At 46.1% G+C, this 24,283-nt stretch overlaps 2 protein-coding genes across 2 annotated transcripts; both read right to left on the reverse strand.

Moving 5' to 3' along the window:
* Positions 1–244: 244 nt before the first annotated feature.
* Positions 245–1,034, reverse strand: LOC131490863 (interferon alpha-like). Its single transcript, XM_058693303.1, has one exon. The coding sequence runs from the start codon at positions 1,022–1,024 to the stop codon at positions 245–247; it is 780 nt and encodes a 259-aa protein (XP_058549286.1). The 5' UTR covers positions 1,025–1,034.
* Positions 1,035–19,750: 18,716 nt separating this feature from the next.
* On the reverse strand, positions 19,751–24,118 carry KLHL9 (kelch like family member 9). Its single transcript, XM_058695226.1, has one exon. The coding sequence runs from the start codon at positions 23,533–23,535 to the stop codon at positions 21,682–21,684; it is 1,854 nt and encodes a 617-aa protein (XP_058551209.1). The 5' UTR covers positions 23,536–24,118; the 3' UTR covers positions 19,751–21,681.
* Between the last annotated feature and the right edge of the window lie 165 nt (positions 24,119–24,283).

Genomic DNA, 24,283 nt, shown 5'->3' on the forward strand with positions numbered 1-24,283 from the left:
AATATAATTTAAATCTTATAAATAGTTAAGTAAATAAATAAATTGTTAAATAGATCAGCAAGGTCATCGGAAAGTGACTAGTGCTTGTAGAGTTGACATGATGTACTTAATACTCCTGAAAATATTGACAGATTGATGCCATTCATGTCACAATCACAGCAGAAATGACTCTTTGACATGGCAGAACACGTGGAAAGTGTGATATGATTCGTCACACTTTAGTCATTTCCATGTTGAACAGGTCTCATTTCTCGCTCCTTAATCTTTTCTGCAAGACTATTGATGAATAATACAAGGACCTCATGATTTCTGCTCTGACGATCTCCCAGGCACAAGGGCTGTATTTCTTCTCTTGCAGGTAGAGGGAGAGTCTTTGGAAGTAGTTCCTCAGGATGGAGTCCTCGTTCGTGAGGGGAGCCTCTCCCTCCCCCACCTCCTGCATGACACAGGCTTCCAGGCGGGTCAGCTGCCGATCAAGTCCCGTGCAGAATTCCTCCAGGAGGGTGGTGTTCCAAGCAGCAGACGAGGACGCCTCTGTGCAGAAGAAGTGGAAGATCTTCTGGTTCGTCACGTGCACCACAGAGAGGGCTTGGGCCTTGTGGGACTGGTCTCCACCAAACACGTCCTGGGGGAAGGCGAAGTCATTTCTGTCCTTCTGGCAGGAGCTGGCAGGGAGTCTCCTCATTTGTCCCAGGAGCGTCAAGGCCCTCCTGTTCAGCAGGCCGTGGGTCTGAGGCAGGTCACAGCCCAGAGAGCAGACGGAGTTGCAGCCCAGCGCCACCAGGGCCACCAAGAAGGAAGAGGGCAGCGCCATCGGGGATCTTGCAGATGCTGTCGGCCTGGCTGGGGTGGGCGACTCTGTGACCCGTGGCTCTAGGTTCTCTGAACATCTTCCCTTGTGCGCACCTCCTAAATGGGAACACGTGAGTTTCCATTTTCTGAATCTCCTCTTACTTCCTATTTTTGTTTTCTGTTTTTCATTTTGCATTCTCCAGATGGGTTTAGAGCAGTGCTTCTCAACCATTTTATTTAATTATTGCCCCCTTCCCCTGACCCCTGAGCCCTTTTAGATTTTTTTTGCTAATTGAACCCCTAATGAAATTTTAATGACACAGTTATACTCTATATCTATTTATGTACTCTCTCTATATCTATCCTTTATACATAGAAAAAGAGAGTGCCAAACTTCCTTTTTTATCCAAGGCAGGGTTAAAATTGATAAAAATTTTAAGCTAAAAGTAAATTTAAAGTTATTAACATTTTATTTATCTCTATAGCTAAGTTTGCAGAGCAAATTTTAACATATTTACGTATATAAATAGTAATGTATTAAGTTACATATTCAAATTGAAAATTATACAAAGGCAATAATAATATACATGTAATGATATACTTAAAACGTTTTCAAGAACTTCTAAAAACAAATGAAAAATTACAGTATTGTCCTAACATGTATTTTTAGGTCTTAACTTTTAAGTTTGCTTCGTATCAAAAAACAATTTTTCATTTCACTAGCAGCTAGATATTCATCAAGATATTCTCAACATCGGTTTCTTTTCAGCAATTGACATAATTATAAATGAGTTGAATAACTTTAGTAGAATTAAATGATCAAATAGAAACTACTCGCATGTAGTTTTATAGCCCAGTTCACGCTAAGGCTCCAACGTAAGCACCGTGGCCTCTTCTAGGTAAGGGAAGGCCACCTCTCACAACACAGCTTTGAAATCTAGCAAATGATGGAGGGAGAGTCCTCTGGCGATCCAGCTACTGGGCCATTGACGATTTCGGTGGTTTTCCAGGCGGCCGGCAGGTGGCCCGCGGCCGTCCTTTTCGGAAGTGGCTTTGGGGCAAAGAAGCTGTGACTTTGAACCCGAAAGCGGAGCGTCGGGGCAGCTTCTGGGCAGCTTCGGGGGACTCCAGGCTGAGCCGTTCCAAGAGCGCCAGGGCAAAGCGAGGGCTGAGGCGCTCTCGGCACCAACTGTGTGCTGCTTTTATATCCCCGCAAAGCCCTGCTTCTCCCCGCCCTTCACGCCTGGCGGGCACCTCCTCTGTGCTTCCTCCTCCAGGAACATCCTCCACGGGGAGGGAGGCGTGGACCTTGAGTTTTCTGGGCTCCCTGTGTCCAGGACGCTCCTTTTGCGCCGAAAGTGCAGCCGGGCCATTTTTTCCAACAATCGTTTCCTAAACGAACTGGACGCCCCGAACCCACGTGAGCGCGTTGAATCGCGCTGTCAGCCTAGGGTAGCGTGTGCGCCCGAGGCCGCGGCCGAGACCGGCTCGGACAGGATTGGGGGGTAAGAGGGTACGGAGGACAGGGCCCGAAGGCAGGATGATGGGAGGGTGGTAGGAGGGGGCAATGGAGCGACAGGGTGAGCGGACAGTGGGACATTAGCACGATGGGACGACGGGGTGATCAGGCGTCGGAATCAAGGGACGACGGGACTGTGGGACGATGAGACGATGGGACGATGGGGCTATTCGACGATGGGGCAATGCGACGATGGGACAATGGGCGATGGGGCGATGGGACGGTGGGGCGATGGGACGGTGGGGCAATGGGACGATGGGGCTATTCGACGATGGGGCAATGCGACGATGGGAAAATGGGCGATGGGGCGATGGGACGATGGGGCGATGGGACGATGGGACGATGGGGCGATGCGACGATGGGGCGATGGGGCGATGGGACGATGGGGCAATGGGGCATTGGGACGATGGGGCGATGGGGCGATGGGACGATGTGGCGATGCAACGATGGGGCAATGCGCGATGGGGCGATGGGACGGTGAGGCGATGGGACGATGGGGCGATGGGACGATGGGGCGATGCGACGATGGGGCGATGCGACGATGGGACAATGGGCGATGGGGCGGTGGGACGATGGGACGATGGGGCGATGGGACGATGGGACGATGGGGCGATGCAACGATGGGGCTATGGGCGATGGGACGGTGGGGCGATGGGACGATGGGGCTATTCGACGATGGGGCAATGCGACGATGGGACAATGGGCGATGGGGCGATGGGACGATGGGGCGATGGGACGATGGGACGATGGGGCGATGCGACGATGGGGCGATGGGGCGATGGGACGATGGGGCAATGGGGCATTGGGACGATGGGGCGATGGGGCGATGGGACGATGGGACGATGTGGCGATGCAACGATGGGGCAATGCGCGATGGGACGGTGAGGCGATGGGACGATGGGGCGATGGGACGATGGGGCTATGCGACGATGGGGCGATGCAACGATGGGACAATGGGCGATGGGGCAGTGGGACGATGGGACGATGGGGCGATGGGACGATGGGACGATGGGGCTATTCCACGATGGGGCAATGCGAGGATGGGACAATGGGCGATGGGGCGGTGGGACGATGGGACGATGGGGCTATTCGACGATGGGGCAATGCGACGATGGGACAATGGGCGATGGGGCGATGGGACGATGGGGCGATGGGACGATGGGACGATGGGGCGATGGGGCGATGGGACGATGGGACGATGTGGCGATGCAACGATGGGGCAATGCGCGATGGGGCGATGGGACGGTGAGGCGATGGGACGATGGGGCGATGGGACGATGGGACGATGGGGCGATGCAACGATGAGGCAATGGGCGATGGGGCGATGGGAAGGTGAAGCGATGGGACGATGGGGCGATGGGGCGATGGGACGATGGGACGCTGGGACGATGGGGCGATTCGATGATGGGGCGATGGGGCGATGGGACGATGGGACGCTGGGACGATGGGGCGATGCGATGATGGGGCGATGGGGCGATGGGACGATGGGGCGATGGGGCATTGGGACCATGGGACGATGGGGCGATGGCGCGATGGGACGATGGGACGATGTGGCGATGCAACGATGGGGCAATGCGCGATGGGGCGATGGGACGGTGAGGCGATGCGACGATGGGGCGATGGGGCGATGGGACGATGGGGCGATGTGGCGATGGGGCGATGGGACGATGGGACGATGTGGCGATGCAACGATGGGGCAATGCGCGATGGGGCGATGGGACGGTGAGGCGATGGGACGATGGGTCGATGGGACGATGGGACGATGGGGCGATGCAACGTTGAGGCAATGGGCGATGGGGCGATTGGAAGGTGAAGCGATGGGACGATGGGGCGATGGGGCGATGGGACGATGGGACGCTGGGACGATGGGGCGATGCGATGATGGGGCGATGGGGCGATGGGACGATGGGGCGATGGGGCATTGGGACCATGGGACGATGGGGCGATGGCGCGATGGGACGATGTGGCGATGCAACGATGGGGCAATGCGCGATGGGGCGATGGTTCGGTGAGGCGATGGGACGATGGGACGATGGGGCTATGCGAAGATGGGGCGATGCGACGATGGGACAATGGGCGATGGGGCGGTGGGACGATGGGACGATGGGGCGATGGGACGATGGGACAATGGGGCGATGTAAGGATGGGGCATTGGGCGATGGGGCGATGGGACGATGGGGCTATTCGACGATGGGGCAATGCGACGATGGGACAATGGGCGATGGGGCGATGGGACGATGGGGCGATGCGACGATGGGGCAATGGGCGATGGGGCGATTGGACGGGGAGGCGATGGGACGATGTGGCGATGGGACGATGGGGCTATGCGACGATGGGGCGATGCGACGATGGGACAATGGGCGATGGGGCGGTGGGACGATGGGACGATGGGGCGATGGGACGATGGGACGATGGGGCGATGCAACGATGGGGCAATGGGCGATGGGGCGATGGGACGGTGGGGCGATGGGACGGTGGGGCGATGGGACGATGGGGCTATTCGACGATGGGGCAATGCGACGATGGGACAATGGGCGATGGGACGATGGGGCGATGGGACGATGGGGCGATGGGGCATTGGGACGATGGGACGATGGGGCGATGGGACGATGTGGCGATGCAACGATGGGGCAATGCGCGATGGGGTGATGGGACGGTGAGGCGATGGGATGATGGGGCGATGGGACGATGGGGCGATGCGACGATGGGGCGATGCGACGATGGGACAATGGGCGATGGGGCGGTGGGACGATGGGACGATGGGACGATGGGGCGATGGGACGATGGGACGATGGGGCGATGGGACGATGGGGCTATTCGACGATGGGGCAATGCGACGATGGGACAATGGGCGATGGGGCGGTGGGACGATGGGACGATGGGGCGATGGGACGATGGGACGATGTGGCGATGCAATGATGGGGCAATGCGCGATGGGGCGATGGGACGGTGGGACAATGGGACGATGGGAAGATGGGTCGATGGGACAATGGTGCGATGGGGCGATGGGACGATGGGGCCATGGGGCATTGGGACGTTGGGACGATGGGCGATGGGAAGATGGGACGATGGTGCAATGCGATGAAGGGACAATGGGCGATGGGGCGGTGGGACGATGGGACGATGGGGCGATGCGACGATGGGATGATGGGGCGATGGGACGATGGGGCGATGCGAGGATGGGACAATGGGCGATGGGGCGATGGGACGGTGGGGCGATGGGAAGATGGGTTTATGGGACGATGGGCGATGGGGCGATGGGACGATGGGGCGATGGGGCATTGGGACGATAGGACGATGGGCGATGGGAAGATGGGACGATGGAACGATGGGGCGATGGGGCGATGGGGCGATGGTGTGATGGGGCGATGGGACGATGGGACGATGGGAAAATAGGCGATGGGGCGGTGGGGCGATGGGACGATGGGGCTATGGAGCGATGGGGCGATGGGACGATGGGATGATGGGCGATGGGGCTATGGGATGATGGGTCGAAGGGACGATGGGGCGATGGGGCGATGGGACGATGGGGCGATGGGGCATTGGGACGATGGGGCGATGGGGCATTGGGACGATGGGAAGATGGGACGATGGGGCGATGGGGCGATGGGGCGATGCGGCGATGGGGCGATGGGACGATGGGACGATAGGCGATGGGGCGGTGGGACGGTGGGACGGTGGGGCGATGGGGCGATGGGGCGATGGGGCGATGGGGCGACGGGGCGACGGGGCGATGGGGCGATAGGACGCTCCTGGACCAAAGCCTGATACAGTCGTGGGAGCCAGCCGCGCGCCCCCAGCATCTGGATGCTCTTTGTGAGGAAGTGTGGCGCCCACTAGCGTTCTGCTGACTTCTAGCCACATTAGCCAGCGGGAAGCTGGTGCGCAGGTGTCAACAGATGGCAGTTTGCAAAGGAGGAATTGAGAATCTCGCACAGCACTGTCGTCAACTGGGTCACCATGACGTATTTGATAGTGAATATTACATTAAAATATCAGACATAAGATATTAAACATTCTCATATTAAGATATTCAACCGCTATTTTCGTGAACTTTTGGCAGTGGGATTGAATGCATATTTACTGCAAAACCACAATTGAATACAACTTTACTCCTCCACCATTGATGGAAACAAGCTCAATAATATAGTGGAGATTACTTCTTCTTACAGTTGGTAGAACTGTACGTTTGACCATTTCTTGTGTCTCCCTGACAAACTTCATGTCATTTTTATTTAACTCCTGGTTAATGAAACTTCTCTCCCAGTATTCCAACCTGACTCTATGGTTAAAGAGGAAGGGTGGTGTTGTGCACAAGCAGTCAGCACATTTGGCAGGTGAGATCTTTTTATTTTCTTTGGCAAGAAATTCATAGACTGAATGGAATTTGCCAAAATTTCATATGCACCGTGGCTCCTTTGAAGACTCAGGAAGTTGCACATGCAAGGTCAGTTCTCCTCTGTATTTAACATGTTGATATTTTGTACCTCATGGATGTTTTGCGTTAGCTTACATTTTAAAGTATTGCATTAAGGTATTTATCTTGATTACTTAGATTTGGTGCCTCTTTAAATTTAGTACTTGAAGGAAGCACTCACTTGCTTTACCCAAATACTAACCCAGGAAATAGCTTTTGAATTAGGGCTGTGAAAGTCAGTGGCTGAACCTCTAGGAATGTCCCATTTCTCATCACCCTCTCCTTCATAATTTTTAAAACTGGTTTCCTCGTTTCTACAAATTGTGTCTTCTCCACTGTGCCTTCAAAACTATCACCGGAAGTGGTCTGAAGGTGAGTGAGCCTGAGGGAAGGAGCTCTGACCGCTTTATATGATTCACAGAGCAGCCATTTCTGTCAGACAACTTTCAAGAGGCTGGTTCCCCGCAAAGACCTTCTTTGCGCTGTGAGATCTCTCTCCTTTATGCTCCAGGTACTGACCCCAGAGGGGAAACTTGGGCTCTGGTCCTTCACAGTCCTGCAGACACTGTCCTCTCCAGGAGGGTCCTGGGTGGGGGGAGGGGCTCCCCATGCACACCCCTGAGGGTGTTAGGGGAGCTTCACTGAAAGCTTGAGCTGGTTTGGCTGAGTGTGGACTCTACCCAGCATTGGACGTCCTACTAGCCCTGCAGGCAGCTACCATTTACTGCGGTCAGGTGGATTCTCATCTATGATCAGCCTAAAATTTGCAAACTTTATCTCATTTAATCTTTACACTTTCCTGTGTGACCACTACTAATGTTGTCTCCACTTCTTTTGGAGGAGGAGATGAAAATCCGGTGTCATTTATCCTCCGCAGCCACAGGTGTCTTCAAAAGTGGGGTTTTCTGCCGCTCTCCAGTCCCTCCTCTTCCTCAGCTCTTAGTACGTGCCCTTAGCTGCACTGACTGTACTGCTGCCTCATTAATCTGAACCATGTCTTTAATGTCTGCCTTCCTTGTTCCCTGGAGGGCAGTCACCATCCCTGTCTTGCCTTCTGTGAGTCCACATGGCCACACACTGCCTTCCGCGTGTTGTGCAGGCAGCACCTTCTGGGGGACAGGATGCAGAGAACTCTGTAAGTTAACCTTTGAAGTTCACCTTTATGCCTCTATTATCTTCAGACTGTCAGAATATATGAGCCATGTCTCCTGTAAAGAAATAGGGGAGAATTCAAAGTTAATGGAGAGCCCCTTACGAGGGAAATGCAGAGGGTTGGGGCATGTTGTCTTCGAGTGCATTGGAAGAAGTGGAAGAATGGTACCTGGATCAAACCACTGAGCGTTCTTTTTAGAATTGAAAAAGAGACATGGACGGAGAGTCGGGTTTTTACTTCAACCTGGGGTCTCATTTAGGTGAACGTATCTTATTGGACTGAGACTTCTATTATTTCCATGAGTGTGTTTGATCTGCAGCGTCACAATACAAAGGAAGTGTTGAGGTCATGACGTTGTCTGAAGCCCTGACAAAAAGTGGAAAGAAGATCGGGAGAAGAACCGAGGCGGCAGTCCCGGCCTAATGAAGAACCTCATGTGCAAGAAGGTGTTCAGAGCAGCTGGGTAAAGTCTCCCCGGGGTGGACTTGTGCGTCATCACGCCCGCCTGGGGCCTGCCAGCCTCTTCATGATGACACTGGAGACGATGCTCTCCAGCTCTGTCAGCACCCCCTGCGGCGACCTGGCCCAGAACTGTGGCCTGCCCACGCTGGAGACCGTCACAGTTCTGCAGTATGCGGGGAGGATCGTCCTTGCTGTCGTGCCTGAAGGACCGAGAACATTTTCAGGTTTCCCCAGAAGCAGGTGCATGGCAGCCAGTTCCAAAGAGCGCAGGCCACCCTTGTCTTCAGGAGATGATGATCCAACTTCACGACGATCCAGCACGAACCGCTGAAAGTGCTCACTGGACTCGATGAGAAGGTGGACGACCCGGTGACCAGTTCGGTGCAGGAGATGGGGAAGGAAAAGACCCTCCCGAGCAACGAGGATGCCAGCCTGCCTGTGGGGAGCTAGTTGCAAAGAATCAGTCTTCTCTGGCAAGACAGTACATAGCTGCCCTGCCCAGGACGTTGTCAGACTGGAAATTCAGAAGCGGAAATCAAGAAGTGCTTTCTCTGTATTAATAAGCTCATCAGAAAACCCGGCAAGTTGGAGAGGAGACTCAGTTCAACCTTCTGCAATTGGGTCTCATCTATTTCTGTGTGGCTTCAATTTTATAAATATTCACTGAAATATTTTTTGTCTGGGTCAGTTTTAAAATGTGGAGAGTCGTTTGCAGCACATGATGTATTAATAATAATGAACTATACTTTTGGGAAAAGGAATTTCATTTTAACCTGAGTAATGAGAATTTAATATCCTATAATATTTTCTATTTTTGCACATGTCATCATTTATATTATAATATGGTAAGCTTTGCTTTCTGTTTATATTGCTTTGTGGAGATAGTTAAATCTGTATTTTAATGTTTGGGTCTTACCCATACCTGTAAAGAGATACAAAATATCTATACACCTTTAATCTGCCTTGAAATGCAAAAGGAGCATAAGTAGTTTTATTAATTCCATTCACACCTTTGCCGACTTTGGTAAGAACTGGAAGGAATGGCCATTTGATCATGCCATTCCCTTGCCAGAAACTTGAACTTGCCGCCATGGGAAACCGTCACCTCAGCTAGAAAACGTGGAGTTTCCACACAGAGCCTGAATCTTTTCGCTTTTCACTTTAGGATTAACATGTCACACATTGCTTCTGATTGGCAGCTGTATTCAAGTGCCCATGTTCTATCTGCAAAGGAGACTGGAGATGTCAATTGCGTCTTCTATATTGTTAATTTAGTTTTCCATTGATGCATAATTAGTTATTAAACAACAATAGTTTTTTACCAGTTTTTGTGAATCAGGAATTGGAAAGCAGATTCAGTGGTCTCAGGGTCTCCTGTGTGGTCGAGATATCAACTGGCCTGAAGTCACCTGACGGCTTCATTGAGACGGAGAATCTGTTTCTACCGTGGGTCACTTGTATGGACATTGGCAGGAAGGACGTGGAAGTTCCTCATCACAGCCACATGGGCCTCCCCATGGTGGTCTAGGCTGTCTGCTCAACATGGCAGCTGGCTTCAACTAGAGCGAGTGATAAAAGAAGAGAGGAGTGGAGGAGGCAGTAAATTGTTTTGAGGCATAGCCTTAGAAGTTTCCAGAATCATTTCAGCCATATGTTGTGTATGCATTACAGGGGAGTCACAACATCCAGTATATAGTCAAGGGAAGGGACAAGGAAGAATATGAGGCAGTTTGTGGATGTATTTTAAAACAACCACAACTGAGGGGCACCTGTCTGGTTCAGTTGGTGGAGCATGCGACTCTTGGTCTCAGGGTCCTGAGTTCAAGCCCCACACTGGGCATAGAGATTGCTTAAAAAAAATAAAAAACAAAACACCACAACCTGAAGACAAAGGATTCGTAAGGTAGACTATCCCCTAATGTGGAAGGTTGTTATATAGAAGATGGGTAGCCGTCAATATGATAGGTGATATAAGTGCTCAAATGATAGTGTGAGGTTTCTTGGGTATGGGCTTTGAGGAAGTCGAGGAATCAAGGATGACGTCTGTGTCCCTATCTCTGGTAGCAGAAGGATGAATCCACTCACATAGAAGGGGAACACAGGAAGACCAGATCTTAAGGGCAAGAAAGTTTGAAAACAGATGTTCCATGTTGGACCTGTTGAGTGGAGACGTTCTAGGGCAGCAGGTAGAAATATGGGTCTAACGTTTGGTGATAGGACTCTGGGTAAAGGCATACACATGGACGGGGCAGCTGGGTGGCTCAGTCCATTAAGCGCCTGACTCTTGGTTTCAGCTCAGGTCGTGACCTCATGGTTCATGAGTTCAAGGCCTGCAACAGGCTTCGCGCTGACAGTGTGGCGCCTGCTTGGGATTCTCTCTCTCCCTCTCTCTCTCTGCCCCCCACCCCTGCTCACTCTATCTCTATCAAAATAACTAAGTAAACTTAAAAAAAAAAAAAAAAAGACCTACGTGCAGAAGTCATAATCCTAGAGGTGACACTCGGGGCTATTTGGGAGGTTGAGACTGCACGTGCAGAGAGGATGGAGCAAGGCGTTGAGCATAGAATTTTGAGGACTCCCAAGGACCCGGCACCCTCCCCTGGCAACCAGCGGACCTGGGGTCATTTCAGGACTGTGCTCTGATAGGTCATGGGCTGGGAGTTTTCGGATCTCCAGAGTAATTTTCTCCCCACCGGGTCACGTTTCTCTGGGCAAAGACTGAGCCTGCAGCCAGTGCTCCTGCAGTTCCCTAGTGTGCTAAAACCTCTTCTAGCCTAGGCCTGCAAGGCTCCCTACCCTCCCCTAACCTTGGGAGGCACCCGGCCAAAAGGTTGGCCAATAGATCACCTAGGGAAAGAAAGGGATGAGACACTGAGCTAGTGGGGTTACGTGAGTTCCAAGGCAGATTCCCTGCCCCTAACTACTTACGTCAATATTATTTTATTTCTTTACATTTTTAAAATGTTTATTTATTTTTGAGATGGACAGAGAGAGAGAGACAGTGTGAGCAGGGGAGGGGCAGAGAGAGGCACAGAATCCAAAGCAGGAACCAGGCTCTGAACTGTCAGCACAGAGTCTGACACGGGGCTCGAACTCGCAAGCTGTGAGATCATGACCCGAGCTGAAGTCGGACGCTCAACCGACGGAGCCACCCAAGCACCCCTGTAATATTTATTCTCTATCCATTCTCTTTTACTGTGCCTCCATCATGTGCAACTGACATAATCGTGAGCAAGACCGTTTCCACAGCCCTGCTCAGCGAGTGTCCTTCTCAATGTGAAGACCTACAATCCAAACAGAGAGGTTATGTGCATCACCAACACTCCCCTTCAAAATGAGGGAGCGCAGAAAGCACACAGCAGTCCCTGGTCTGTTGTAAATCTGATATCCGTTAGGGCAGGCCAGCTCTCTGGGCATTGCTCTCCGTGGCTCACCTTTCTCCTCTGTGCTTCTTAGTTCTGCCTTTTAAATTATCCTTCCTTTCCCACAAGAAGCGGTTTGTGTAGCTGCCGCATAGTCTTCCCAACCTTCTTGCTTTCTGGAAAAGTTGGGGGCTCCAATGGCCTCTTTATTTCAGGTTATCTCTTACTTTCAGTCTAAACTGATCTATGACTTTGAACATTTAGTGGGCTGGCTGTGTTTCAATTGATAAAGAGTGTCATTGGACGATAGGTACACCCACAAATCTCTCCAAATCCACGCTTTTCCACTTTGGGCTTCCCACAGGGCTTCTGTGACACAATAATTTGGTCTCTTGGAATCCTCTTGCTGAATGGCAAGAATCTGTGAGGCACTCCCTTGTGATCCTTAGGGGCCTTATGTCTGTTTGAAAATCTATAAGGTGCCTTAGATCTTCCTTAAGTGTTAAAAGATCTTACAGTCTCGGGGCGCCTGGGTGGCTCCGTTGGTTAAGTGTCCGACTTCAGTTCAGGTCATGATCTCACGGTCTGTGAGTTTGAGCCCCGCTTTGGGCTCTGTGCTGACAGCTCGGAGCCTGGAGCCTGCTTTGGATTCTGTGTCTCCCTCTCTCTCTGCCCCTCCCCTGCTCATGCTCTGTCTCTCTCTGTTGAAAAATAAATAAACATTGAAAAAAAAAAAAGATTTTACAATCTCTTAGTCTGATCTGATAAACAGGGTTTGTTATTTATTTATAATTTGTATCACTCCATGCCCGATACAAAATATCCCCATTACTATAGCTTTGAAACACATTACCTTAAAATGTATTATCCAAGGGGCGCCTGGGTGGCTCAGTCAGTTAAGCATCTGACTTCAGCTCAGGTCATGACCTCACAGTTCATGAGTTCAGCCCTGCGTTGGGCTCTGTGCTGACAACTTGGAGCCCAGAGTCTGCTTCAGGTTCTGTGTCTCCCTCTCTCTCTGCCCCTCTCCCACTCGTGCTGTGTCTGTCTCAAAAATAAACATTAAAAAAAAAAAGAAAGAAAAAGAAAAAGAAAAGGAAGAATGATCTCTCTTATTAAAAGAAAGTATTATCCTAAATAACAGTTGTCTTACTCTCACATGTTCTGTGAGTCAGGGATTTGTATAGGGTACAGAAGGAATGTCCCTCACAATGTCTGGGGCCTCAGCTTGGAACACACCCCACTGGATGGCTTGCCACCTCGCCAGAACATCTCCTGGAGGCCTGTTTTGTTCTGACAGATCGGTGGACTCACTACAGTTGCACCGTTTACATGGGGACCAAGGGCTCAAAAGTGAGTGACCCAGTGACAAAGCTGTATCACCTTTTATGGCCTAGCCCAGTGATTCTCAGTGGGAATGATTCTGTCCCCCAGGGACTTTTGGCAATGTCTGGAGACATTTTTGGTTGTCACAACTGATGAGGACTGCTGCTGGCAGCTAGTGGGTATAGGCCAGGAATGGTGGCAAATATCCCCACAGGGTACAGGACCGTCCCCACAACAAAGACGTATCTGGCCACCAGCATTAGGAGTGTCAGGATTGACAAACTCTGATTTAATTCCAATCTTGAAGTCACACAACACTATTTCTAATGAATCTTTTTGTAAACAATTTCCAAACCTTCCCGTATTTAAGGGGAGGTGAATTGGATTCAACTTTGCAAGAAATGGCAACGTTCTCAAGACACGTGTGGGCTGGGAGATGCTGTGGTGGGTCATCTCTGGAAAACACACAGTCTGTCTCAGTCTCCCCGTGATTTCTCTTGCTCTGTAGCGATTTCGTCATACTCACCTCGCGGGTCGTGTGTTTTCTGCTCTTAGAATCCGAGCCAATCAAGTCTGCTTGTAATCTTCCAGGAGGTCTTCAAAAGCAATGTTTCCAATTGTGCTCTTCTCATTTCAAGGGATTGTGGTGCACGACGTGATCACATCACTAAATTTTTTTAACATTCAAAAATATCTACACGATAGCTATGAGAATGTTATATGTATTATCTATAACATACATATAAAATACATAATGTTATAGCTTTCTCTGTTATGGGTTTCCCCCATCCTCATTTTTTTTTTCTTTTCACATTAGAAGAAAGTTTTTTTTTCTTCTAAAATCTTTCAGATATTTTAACAATAGTTAAAAATGTTACTTATGTGTATAAAGTAAAGGGGACATCTACCAGCTTCCTCCCCCCACCCCCAAATGAGCCCTGAATTATCTTCTCTCTGACCACTAACAGCATAGATGGGGTTGAAGATTGTGCTGGTTCTCTCTTGGGTTACTCTCACACTCCTTCCTTTTCTGGAGTTGTAATGAGGCACAGCAGGTGTAGACCAACAGCAACAGATCTATAGTCAACCCAGGTCAGATTTCTTATGCTGTGAGAGCATTCACCATGAAGAATCACAAGGTTCAGTAGGAAGGGATAGAAAGGGGATTCTTACAGGGTTTGAGCTTGGGCTACATGATTCTAAGGGAATCAGGGAAAAGAATATCAGTGCTGGACCAAAGTGCTTGAGCTAGTATGTACTGGTTTTATCCTGGATGTTCTAGGAACACAGTGGAGCTGGGGTAGTCACTGGTAGGAAAGTAAAACTCACTCAAAAGCTGAGAGGGTTGTGTCTTATTGGCCACATTCCTTTCCCAACAGGTCTGAGAAGGATACCCAAGATTCCTCTTTCCTTGGAAACTATAATGCCAGGATAAATGTGGAATGTAGTGTATGAAAACCCACTATACGAAGCTTTGCAGGTGAGTTGGAAATTGGGTTGCCGGTCTGTTGGGTCAAAGTGGCCATGTGGCTCAGAAACTTGAAAAAGATGATAATCAGATATATGATATCAGACAAATAGATACTCGTCTATGATGTGAGAGGACAGTGCTTCTCAGTACCATGTCCTCAATATTAATAAAAGCAGTCTTTATGGCTTGAATGCCCAATTTGGGTAGAATAGAATTATTGGGACTATGGTATGGGTTAGGTCTGGGGTGTGAAGTCATTCCGAGGGGGTGGACAAGGCTGTTACGGAGTTACGTTATTGCTGAGATTTTTCTCTGTGACTCTGGTCTCCTGAAAGCCAGCAGTGGGGCAGTTATACAGAAATGTGGACTAGAGGGCAATCAATCACTCTTTCTATGCAGGCATGGAGCTGAGCAGTCGCAGGTTGTGCATGTTTCTTGTGCCTAATACCACCATCTGTGGTCATCTCCCTAACAGCATCCTCAACATTTCTATGATGAAGTTTTCAAAAACTGCCCATTTCTTCAAATAGAACAGCTTTGTCCTGCGACATCACAGAAGTGTAATAACTACTCCAGGGAAGTGCTATTGTGGTCCAGAGTCATCAGTTGTCTTAGTGATTTTTTCTTTAAATACAACATCCAGCCAGCGACTGGTTTGTCATTCAGGACCAGTCTTAGTAAGAAGTCACCTGTTTTCAGTCATATCCCTCCCGAGGAAAAGAATGCTTAATGTATGAATGTAGGAGGATATTTTAATCTGAGACAATGTTTTGGAGAATTAGAAAATGGGGAGTTATGCCACTCTTACCATTCCCATAGCCAAGAAACACGCTTTCTCAAAGAAAGCCCATGGATGGTACTCTAAAGAATTTGGATGTCTGCATTACACGTGTGTGTGCCTGTGTACATATGTTGCTGTTTAGGCTGAATGAAAGCTGTGTGGCTAGAGCAGTGACCTGATCCGTGGAATCCACATGGGCAAGCCCATATAAAAAGCTCTTAGAATAATATGTTTGTCAGATTTACTTATGCCTGGATTATTGCATATTATATCCTTTCTGCTGTTGAAAAGATTTACTGTGTAAGTGTCTTCATGATAAGGCTCTCTGCTAAAAAAAGTTAAAAAGAATGGGGAGTGTACTCCCCTGCCCACCCGAAAAGGGGCATGCAGTACTGAATGTGGTTGCTTAGACAAAATGTTGCAAACCTTTGATAATAGTCATAATTATATGAATTTATCAATAAAATAATGATCAAAGCAATTTACATGTATATTTTTATGTGATGTCAAAAAATACATTCTCTTTGATTACTGTCCCACTGTATCCACCAAAAGTTACCATAGGTTTTGTATATTTAATTATGTAATGAGTATGATGTGAAGCCTTGAAGTTTCCCATATGCTACCAAAATTTCTCATGGCTTTTGTCATTACTGGGGTCTTGCTGCTGTTGTTTGTCTTTCAGGAGATACATTTTCTGCAATCTAGCTAAAACGAGGACTTTTACTTTCAACCAGTAGATGGCAGAATAATATCAGTCCCTAGAAAGTGGTTGCTCAGAGACTGTTAGCAAGCAAATAGAGGAACTAACCTATTCTCGGTTAAGGAACTCAACTTCAACAGTTCTGCACTGTGTTCACTTACATTTAATGAGCAAAATCAAGAATGTCTCTCTTTAACAAATAAATTATCAAACTATAATTACCCCTTTTAAAATCACCTGCAAGACACAATGCCTTGTGTCACTACTATAATTGTGCTGGAAGCATAAACTAATGTTTTTAGTTACGATACAGATCATATGAAACAAGGTTTTTTATACTCTGCAGATAACATAATTATCTAAGGTGAAAACACTAGAGAGTCAACCCAAAAATCTGTTACAAACCAATGAGAGTAACATTTCATCCAAAAACTTAAGAATCAATGACAGTAATGATGACAGAAAACCAGCATGCTTCAACCATGTATTTCCCACTATAACTGCAATAAAGTCTGGAATACAAGATGAAAACAAAATCTCATTCAAAACAGCAATCTATATACCAAAGACAATTTGAATAAAAGGTCATTGGAACTGAAGAAAGAGACCCTAAATGACCCATCCACGATTTTATTATACGATTTTAAAAAGCCTAAAAATTCAGTGAGAAAGCGAAAATTATTCAAAAAGTGGTGATGGGACAATTGGATAACAATTTGAAAACATACATTAGATTTCATGCCAGAAGTCTAATAAAAAATCATACTCACAACAATATAAAATACTGGGATAATTGTACCATATCATGGAGGGAAAAATATGCAAGAAAACATTTAAAAATGACAAAGGAAAAAGTAATTTCACCACATTACAAAAAAACCCAAAAAAACCTTACGTGTTAAGACATATACTCAAAGAAAAAAGATGGGGAAATACTGTATTTAGAGACTAATACTAACATAAAGGGATTTTTATAAATTTGTTTTAAAAATTCATCTTCATTTCAATCAGAAAGAAGAAAAGCTATCTGAACAGAAGATAAGCAGTAAATGCCACCTCAGCAAGTTAAGAATTAGCACTGATAAAGCAATAGGATAAAGGGCAAGAAATGTGACATCAGTACTATGTAAAACAGAACAAAACAAAAAAACAGCAAAATTATCACTGAGAGTTCAAAATGCAAAAAAGATGGACATATTTGGCTGTGTCAAATTGAATGGGTGAAGGTGGTCAGAGGGTTCAGATTTCTAGTTATAAGATAAATGAGCCCTGCAGATGTAATGCACAGCAAGTGACTAGAGTTAATACTGCTGTGTACATGAAAGTTGCTAAGAAAGTAAATCTTAAAAAGTTCTCATTTCAGGAAAAAAAAATCGGTAACTATGTGTGGTGATGAATGTTAATTACACCTATTGTGGCGACCATTTCACAGCATATACATATTATCAAATCATAATGTGAACCTGAACTAGCATATGTTGATTATATAGCTCACCTTAAAAAGTTGAGTAGACCTGCCCCCACCAATTAAGAAAAAAAAAAAAAAAGTCTTTGCAGCAGATAGGACATTTAAAGCAAAAGACAGGAAAAAATGACTCACAAGAATGCACCTGCTCAATAAGCAAAAAATTCAGTGTTGTCAGTAACTGAAAACATATAAACCCAAACCAGGAAGGTAACTAGAACTGCAAAGATTTCCTTTGAAATAATCACTAAACACATTCTGCTGGAAAATGCACATTGGCGCATCCTTGGAAATATTTTTCAAGAACCTAAACTATTTGACTTAGATTTTACTTCTTTAGAATTTATCAAAGCCAGACATGGACAAAATTTTATGTAGGAATATAAAATCTTGCTCAATTTATAATGGTGAAAACATAAGGTAGATATTTAAATATACATTTATTGGGAAATGGAAAATATATGAAGGTACATTCGTGAGTGGAAAATTGTACAGGCATTTAATACTTTCTAAGAAAATAACCTATAAAAATCAGTAAGATAAGGGGCACCTGGGTGGCTCAGTCGGTTAAGCAGCTGACTTTGGCTCAGGTCATGGTCTCATGGTCCGTGAGTCCGAGCCCCACGTCGGGCCCTGTGCTGACAGCTCAGAGCCTGGAGCCTGTTTCAGATTCTGTGTCTCCCTCTCTCTCTGCCCCGCCCCCATTCATGCCCTGTCTCTCTCTGTCTCAAAAATAAATAAACGTTAAAAAAAATTTTTTTTAATCATTAAGATAAAACTGAAGTAAAAAATTGTGATGCAAAATGATGCCAATTTTATTATACCCACTATCGTTTACTAAATGCTTCTCTGTGCACATCTTATGCTAATCACTTTGTAACATTTTCTACTTATAATTCTGATAGAGATACAATTATTAACGCCCACCCTAATTTCACATACTAAAGGGGAAACTCAAGCTTTGAGAGCTTACTTATCCCAGGGTCTTTCAGTTCCTTAAACGGGTGAGCTGGGGATAGGACATTGGTTTCACTGCTTTTGACAGATTTCTGTAGTTTTGAATGAAATGTTCTGCAGGAGCATAGTTGGGTCTTTATAATCAAAACCAGGTAATTTTAATTACAAACCAGAAAAATTTGAACATGATTGAATGTGTTTGGTTTGCAGGTAAACTACAGGAATTCTGTTGACAAGAAGGGAAAAATAGAAGTATGGATTTGCCTGAGTAAAAATAGAATGTTTTTCTTAATGCACATGTATTTGATAATTAGGAAAAAAGCACATTATTTACTATTTTATACATTTTGTAAAACCTAGAGAAAAAGTCATGATAGCAGCGTGTCTTTGAAAGTTGAATTTATTTCCTCTTACCATCCAGATTTTAGGTTAGGGTCTGGCAGATTTGAAAAATATTTGATGTCTGTACATGTGTATATGCACAATATACCCAATATTAACAGAAATTACCATTGACATATGGAATCATTGATAATTTATACTTTTCACATTTATTTTCCTATACTTTCTATAATGCTTCTATAGTACTTCTATAATCAGAAAAATATAATTTTTAAACTTAGAAAAATGAAAATAAGAAATGTTAAGAAATGTTTAATGTACTTGGAGTTTATCCTTTTTTCATCTTTTCTGTAAAAAAAAAAATCGGCTCCAATCATTTCAAAGCTACTGAAGTTTTCTTTATAAGCAAGGAATTCCGGATGTAATTAGTAGTATTTGAATAGCATCAGTCAGCTATTTTATGATTGCCAAGAGAGAGATCAACTGCAGAAAATTATAAAGTGAAAGGATGAGAGGTGGAGTGTGTGAGGCTGCAGGCAGGGGAAATAGGGGGAGCAGTTGGGCAACATTTAGCTAATTACAAAGCAACAGAGTCAAAGGTAACAGAAGGCAGAAACCTTTTTTCAACAAGGCAAAGAGAAAAGCTTGTGCTTTTAGAAGGCAAACAGGGCAATACCATCTCAGCCTGTCACAATTAGCGCCAAAAGAGTCATACATCAATACTAGGTAAAAAATAAAGGAGGGATGCCTGGCTGCCTCAGTTGGTAGAGTACGCAACTCTTAATCTCTGGGTTGTGAGTTCAAGCCCCAGGCTGGGTGTGAAGCCTACTTAAAAAATAAACATAAATTTAAAAAAATAATAATAAAGGAACTATAGCAGAATTATCCCTAAAAGGTCAAAATGCAAAAGGATGGACAAATTTTACCTCAAAAATTAACTAAATGGCCCTGCCTTTGTAAAACTGTAATAGATTGAGAAAATGAAATCGATGCAAGCAAATGCCAGTTAAATTACATTTATTATATAGAGAGCCTATAACTTGGTATGAAAAAACAAAGCAACTCCAATAGGTATCATCACAAGGGTAAAAGACATGAACATTCAAACACAGGAAACACAGCTACTCAAAAGAAACCGCACAAATATTTAACCTTATTAATAAAGAAATGATTGGGATGCCATTTCTTGCTTATTCAATGCACAAAGTTTACATCAATTTCTACTTTTTCTATTTTCTAAATGTACTCAATGTGCTACTTTTAGTAATAAAAAATTAGTCATTTAAAAAAACATAGAAAGTATGAAATTTTCTGCCAATGCAGAAATCATAAAAAGCATTAAAATGAATCAACACTTGTATGGGCAGTAAGGTTCAGATCCCTGGAAGCCATTTCCTCTTGTCTTGGTTCCTGAGTTTTATTATGGGATTGTCAATAAAAAGATTGTTCCTGGTTTATACTATGACAACTTCCCAAGTGTAGGGATATACATATTCATATGTATGTCAAAGTACATATGTAAATTTTTTCTTCAGGTAGGCAATTATTCTAGGAAAGTACCTCTCCAGAATCACTCACTACATAAAGAGGACTCCTTTTGCTGAAAAAGTCTCACTAGGATCTCCCCATGTGATTCGCAACCAGGTGGGATGCCCTTGGTATTTTAAAGGCTGAACATCGACTTTAGTACTGCCTGAAAGACAGCAGAGTCCTAAGCTTTCTGTAGCTGGCTTCTTAGGGAATCTGAAGTTGGTCCTGTTCTTTAGACATAGCCAAAAGGACATTATTCTGATTCGACGCAGAACTGACTGTATCTCTCCTGCTCAAATCACAGCCTTGAGGCAGATCAAAGCTGGAGCAACCACCCCAAATCAAATGATCATGTTAGAATGACTGAGTTGGGAAACCGAACTTAAAATCCTATAGTTTTGTTCAGCATATTCCTCTCTCAGCTGTCTTCATCTAAGTTTTACCGAATAAAAAGGTAGAAAATAGCACAGCTTACATTTACTCAGCTAAACCAATTCTCAGAAACCTGAACTTTGCTAAATAACCTGTATAAAAGCAACTCCACAGAATTCACAAGCAGAAGAAGTAAAAGAAGTTTCATCTGAAGTGACAATTTAGTCAAATGACAAATTTGGTGGTCAATTTAATATGTTGTAGCCCTTATCTGTCTCAATTTAGTATGACTCTACAGACACTTATTCTCTGGTACTGAATTCCCATTTGAATATAAATAGCTGCTAGGTAGAACAAAAAATTAATTTAAAAACAATTTCCCTACAGATGAAGTATCAACTTAAAAATCAGATGTGCCTATGTGTGGACATACGAATGTATATACACATGTATGTATGCGTGTGTGTGCACACACGACCTTATATTTTCTCTGTCCCTTTCCCTCTCCAGAGAGAAATACAAAACCCTGGCTTAGGGCTTTACTGTTTATTTCTAAGAAACTTCACGTATTCTGAATGCACTCACACGATCTGGTGAATTGGCAACGATGTCAAAAACTATATGAAAAAAGGGACGTAGGTAATAATATTTGGCGACCTTTTATTTTAGGTTAGAGCAGGCAGCCTCCCTTTGATGTTTTGAAGTCAAAGATGAAAACTCTCCACTTTGAAGCATAATGAACACAGTTACACATTTACTACGATCACCTACAATTTAACTTACACAACACCACAAAGACATCTAAAACAGTTCGCTACCTATCTTCTTACATCTGTTAAAACAGCTGGCTATGTTGAATACATTTTCACAATACATTTGTTAACCATATGATAAACACACTAAGCCAAACAATACAAATAACATCAGTTACCACTTATCTAATTAACTGTACCAATCGCTGTAAGAAGATAACTGAAGGGGAAGTGTGAGATCATCCATGATGTGCTGTAAAGGTATTACATTTTAGTCCTAAGAATGATCTGAAGGTGCTGAAAGAGGTGATTCTCTAGAAGGTGACCCAGGGTTTTCCTCAGGTGGAAAAACTGTGAGAGTACAAGCTCGAATGCCACCAAGAGACTCTGGAAGGTCAAAAACTTTATGCCACTCATCCTTCTCTGGGTCATATTTCTGGACAATTTCTACCATACAACGATTATTCCAAGAATATCCACCTACAACATAGATTTTATTTTCAAAGACGGCAACTCCAACATCACTTTGACCTCTTAACATAGCAGCAATTGGAGTCCACTGGTCCAGGGTTGGTGAATAGTATTCACAGCTTAGAACATCATCATAATCACTTGTTCCTCTGAAGTGATTGCCACCAATGACATAGAGCTTGTCTCCAACTGTACACATGCAGTGCAGACCTCTGACTGTAGTCATTGGAGCCTTCTGTGCCCATTTGTCTGTATCTGGGTCAAAACACATAAGCTCATTTTGGAAAGTGTCATGAGTAATTCCTCCTGAAATATACATTAAGCCTCCATACACTGTTCCGGCATGGCCATAGTGCGGTTCACTCATCTTTGCAACATAGCTCCACTCATTCATCCTTGGGTTGTAACATTCTACTGTGGCCAGCTCACCAGCTGCACTGCGCCCACCAACAGCATATAAATGTCCCTTGAGAGCACTCAAGTGGAAGAATGTGCGCTTTTCGTTTAAAGATGCAACCTGCATCCATTTGTTATACCGAGGATCAAATCTGAAAACTGTATCGACAGCAGTCTTTCCTTTCGTGTCATAATTACTTTGACCACCAACTACATAAAGAAAGTTTCCAATGACAGCAATACCATGCTGGTAACGAGGAGCATCCATGGGGGCTAAAGATCTCCATTCTTGTGCCCTTTCGTCATACATCCGCAGTTCTTTACTGACAACCAGCTGCTGCCTCAAAACTCCTCCTAATGTGACCAAGTGCGTCGAGTCAGATCGAATGGCAGTTCTATCTGACTGCATCACTGGCTGCATGTATGGCATCATTTGGTAATTGCTAGCTTCTAAAAGCAAATTCACACAGGTATTGTCTGTTCTCATGAAATCTACTGTCTGCACGTAATTGATGAGATCCTGTGGTGTCATCAATGGAAATCGAATATTCTTCATTAATTTTGCAGCATAATCCATCCGAGGATCTTCCAACCTTAGCCAGCGACAGGCAGCCTTGAAGAGCTCAAGTTCAGTACAGTGCTTAAGACTATTACTGGAAAGCACAAAGGCAAGCCGTTCAAAAGGGAGTTTTAGAAACTCTCCAGTACTCAATAATGCAGGAAAATTCTTCAGGATGAAATTATTGACATACTTATCCACTTCTATGAGATTGTAGGTGTTAGCAATTCGTCCAACTTCAACGCAGTTATCTAAAGAGACTCCTGAAATAAGAAATACTTTACAGAAGTCCAAAACAGGTAAGATTTGTAAAAAGCTGGCAGCTTCAAGAGTGTCCTGAAGATTGTCCATATTAAGAGAAAGTTTTGCAGTATAAATAAAGTCAATTATTTTCTTCAGACCAACCTTGTTCACCCCATGAAGCTTAATGCACATTAGATCTTGTTCTTTCATTCCACCCGTGAACATAGCCTTGAAATAATCGCTAGCAGACGCCATCATAGCTCTGTGAACGGGGAAGATTTCATCTCCATCACCCGGTACCAGTGTCACATCGCAAAGCAATCCTTCTATTCTAAGCTGATCAAAGCCTTGCAATACCACCGAACTGTGAGTATTGCTGGTAAAAAAACGTGTGGTTCCTGCCTTGCAAGGCTGCAAATGGGCGGAGACGCCCATTTCGCCGTTACCAAGAGACACTTTCATGTGTGAAAGCCTTCCTTTTGCACAGATCTGTGCCGGAGAAAGAAGTTATAATCTGAAAGCTTTCAAGGAAACGAGGCTGTCCAAAGAGCCGGGGAGCTCGCTTTTCTTATCAAGGGCAAGCAGTCCCTGCGGCACCCCTCAGATCACACCAGTCAGTCATCCACTGAAAACTGTCCGATAGCAGGACCACAAAGGGCTGTGGACCTCAAATCTGACTGTCATGCAGATGATTCATCACCAGAAAGCTGTTAAGTGACCCGGTTCACCTGGTCCGTCCGGCCTGCGCTGCCGCTCCTCCAGCAGTTCCGCTCCGGGCCAAGGGGGAGGCGCCGCCACGTACTGCGGCTCGCTTGGCGGCGAGGCCGGCCCCCTCAGCGAGCGGCCCGCGGCGCCCTCCGCTGTCACCAGAGCGTCGCGGCGGCTACGGAGAGCGGTGTTAGGACGAGGGCCTGGAACGAGGGCCTGGCTTGAGCCCGGGCCTGGAACAAGGGCCTAGCCCCGGACGCCGAGCCGCTCCTTCCGGAAAGGCCTCGTCCCAGGATCCCCAGGGCTAGGAGCGGCCGCGGCAGCTACTGCGGCTGCGCAGCCGTCCGACCTCGTCAGTGGGCGGACGTATGGGGGATGGGGAGGAAGGACGGGGGAGACGCAAAGGGCGGGGGTTGGGGAGGAGGAGGGGTGTGGTGTGAGCGCGAGCAGGGCCTCTCGGGGTCGCTGCGGGGGTGGGATTCAATGGGCCGGAACCGGTGCC

The sequence above is a fragment of the Neofelis nebulosa genome, chromosome 12 (assembly GCF_028018385.1).
Source record: "Neofelis nebulosa isolate mNeoNeb1 chromosome 12, mNeoNeb1.pri, whole genome shotgun sequence".
Taxonomy (NCBI): domain Eukaryota; kingdom Metazoa; phylum Chordata; class Mammalia; order Carnivora; family Felidae; genus Neofelis; species Neofelis nebulosa.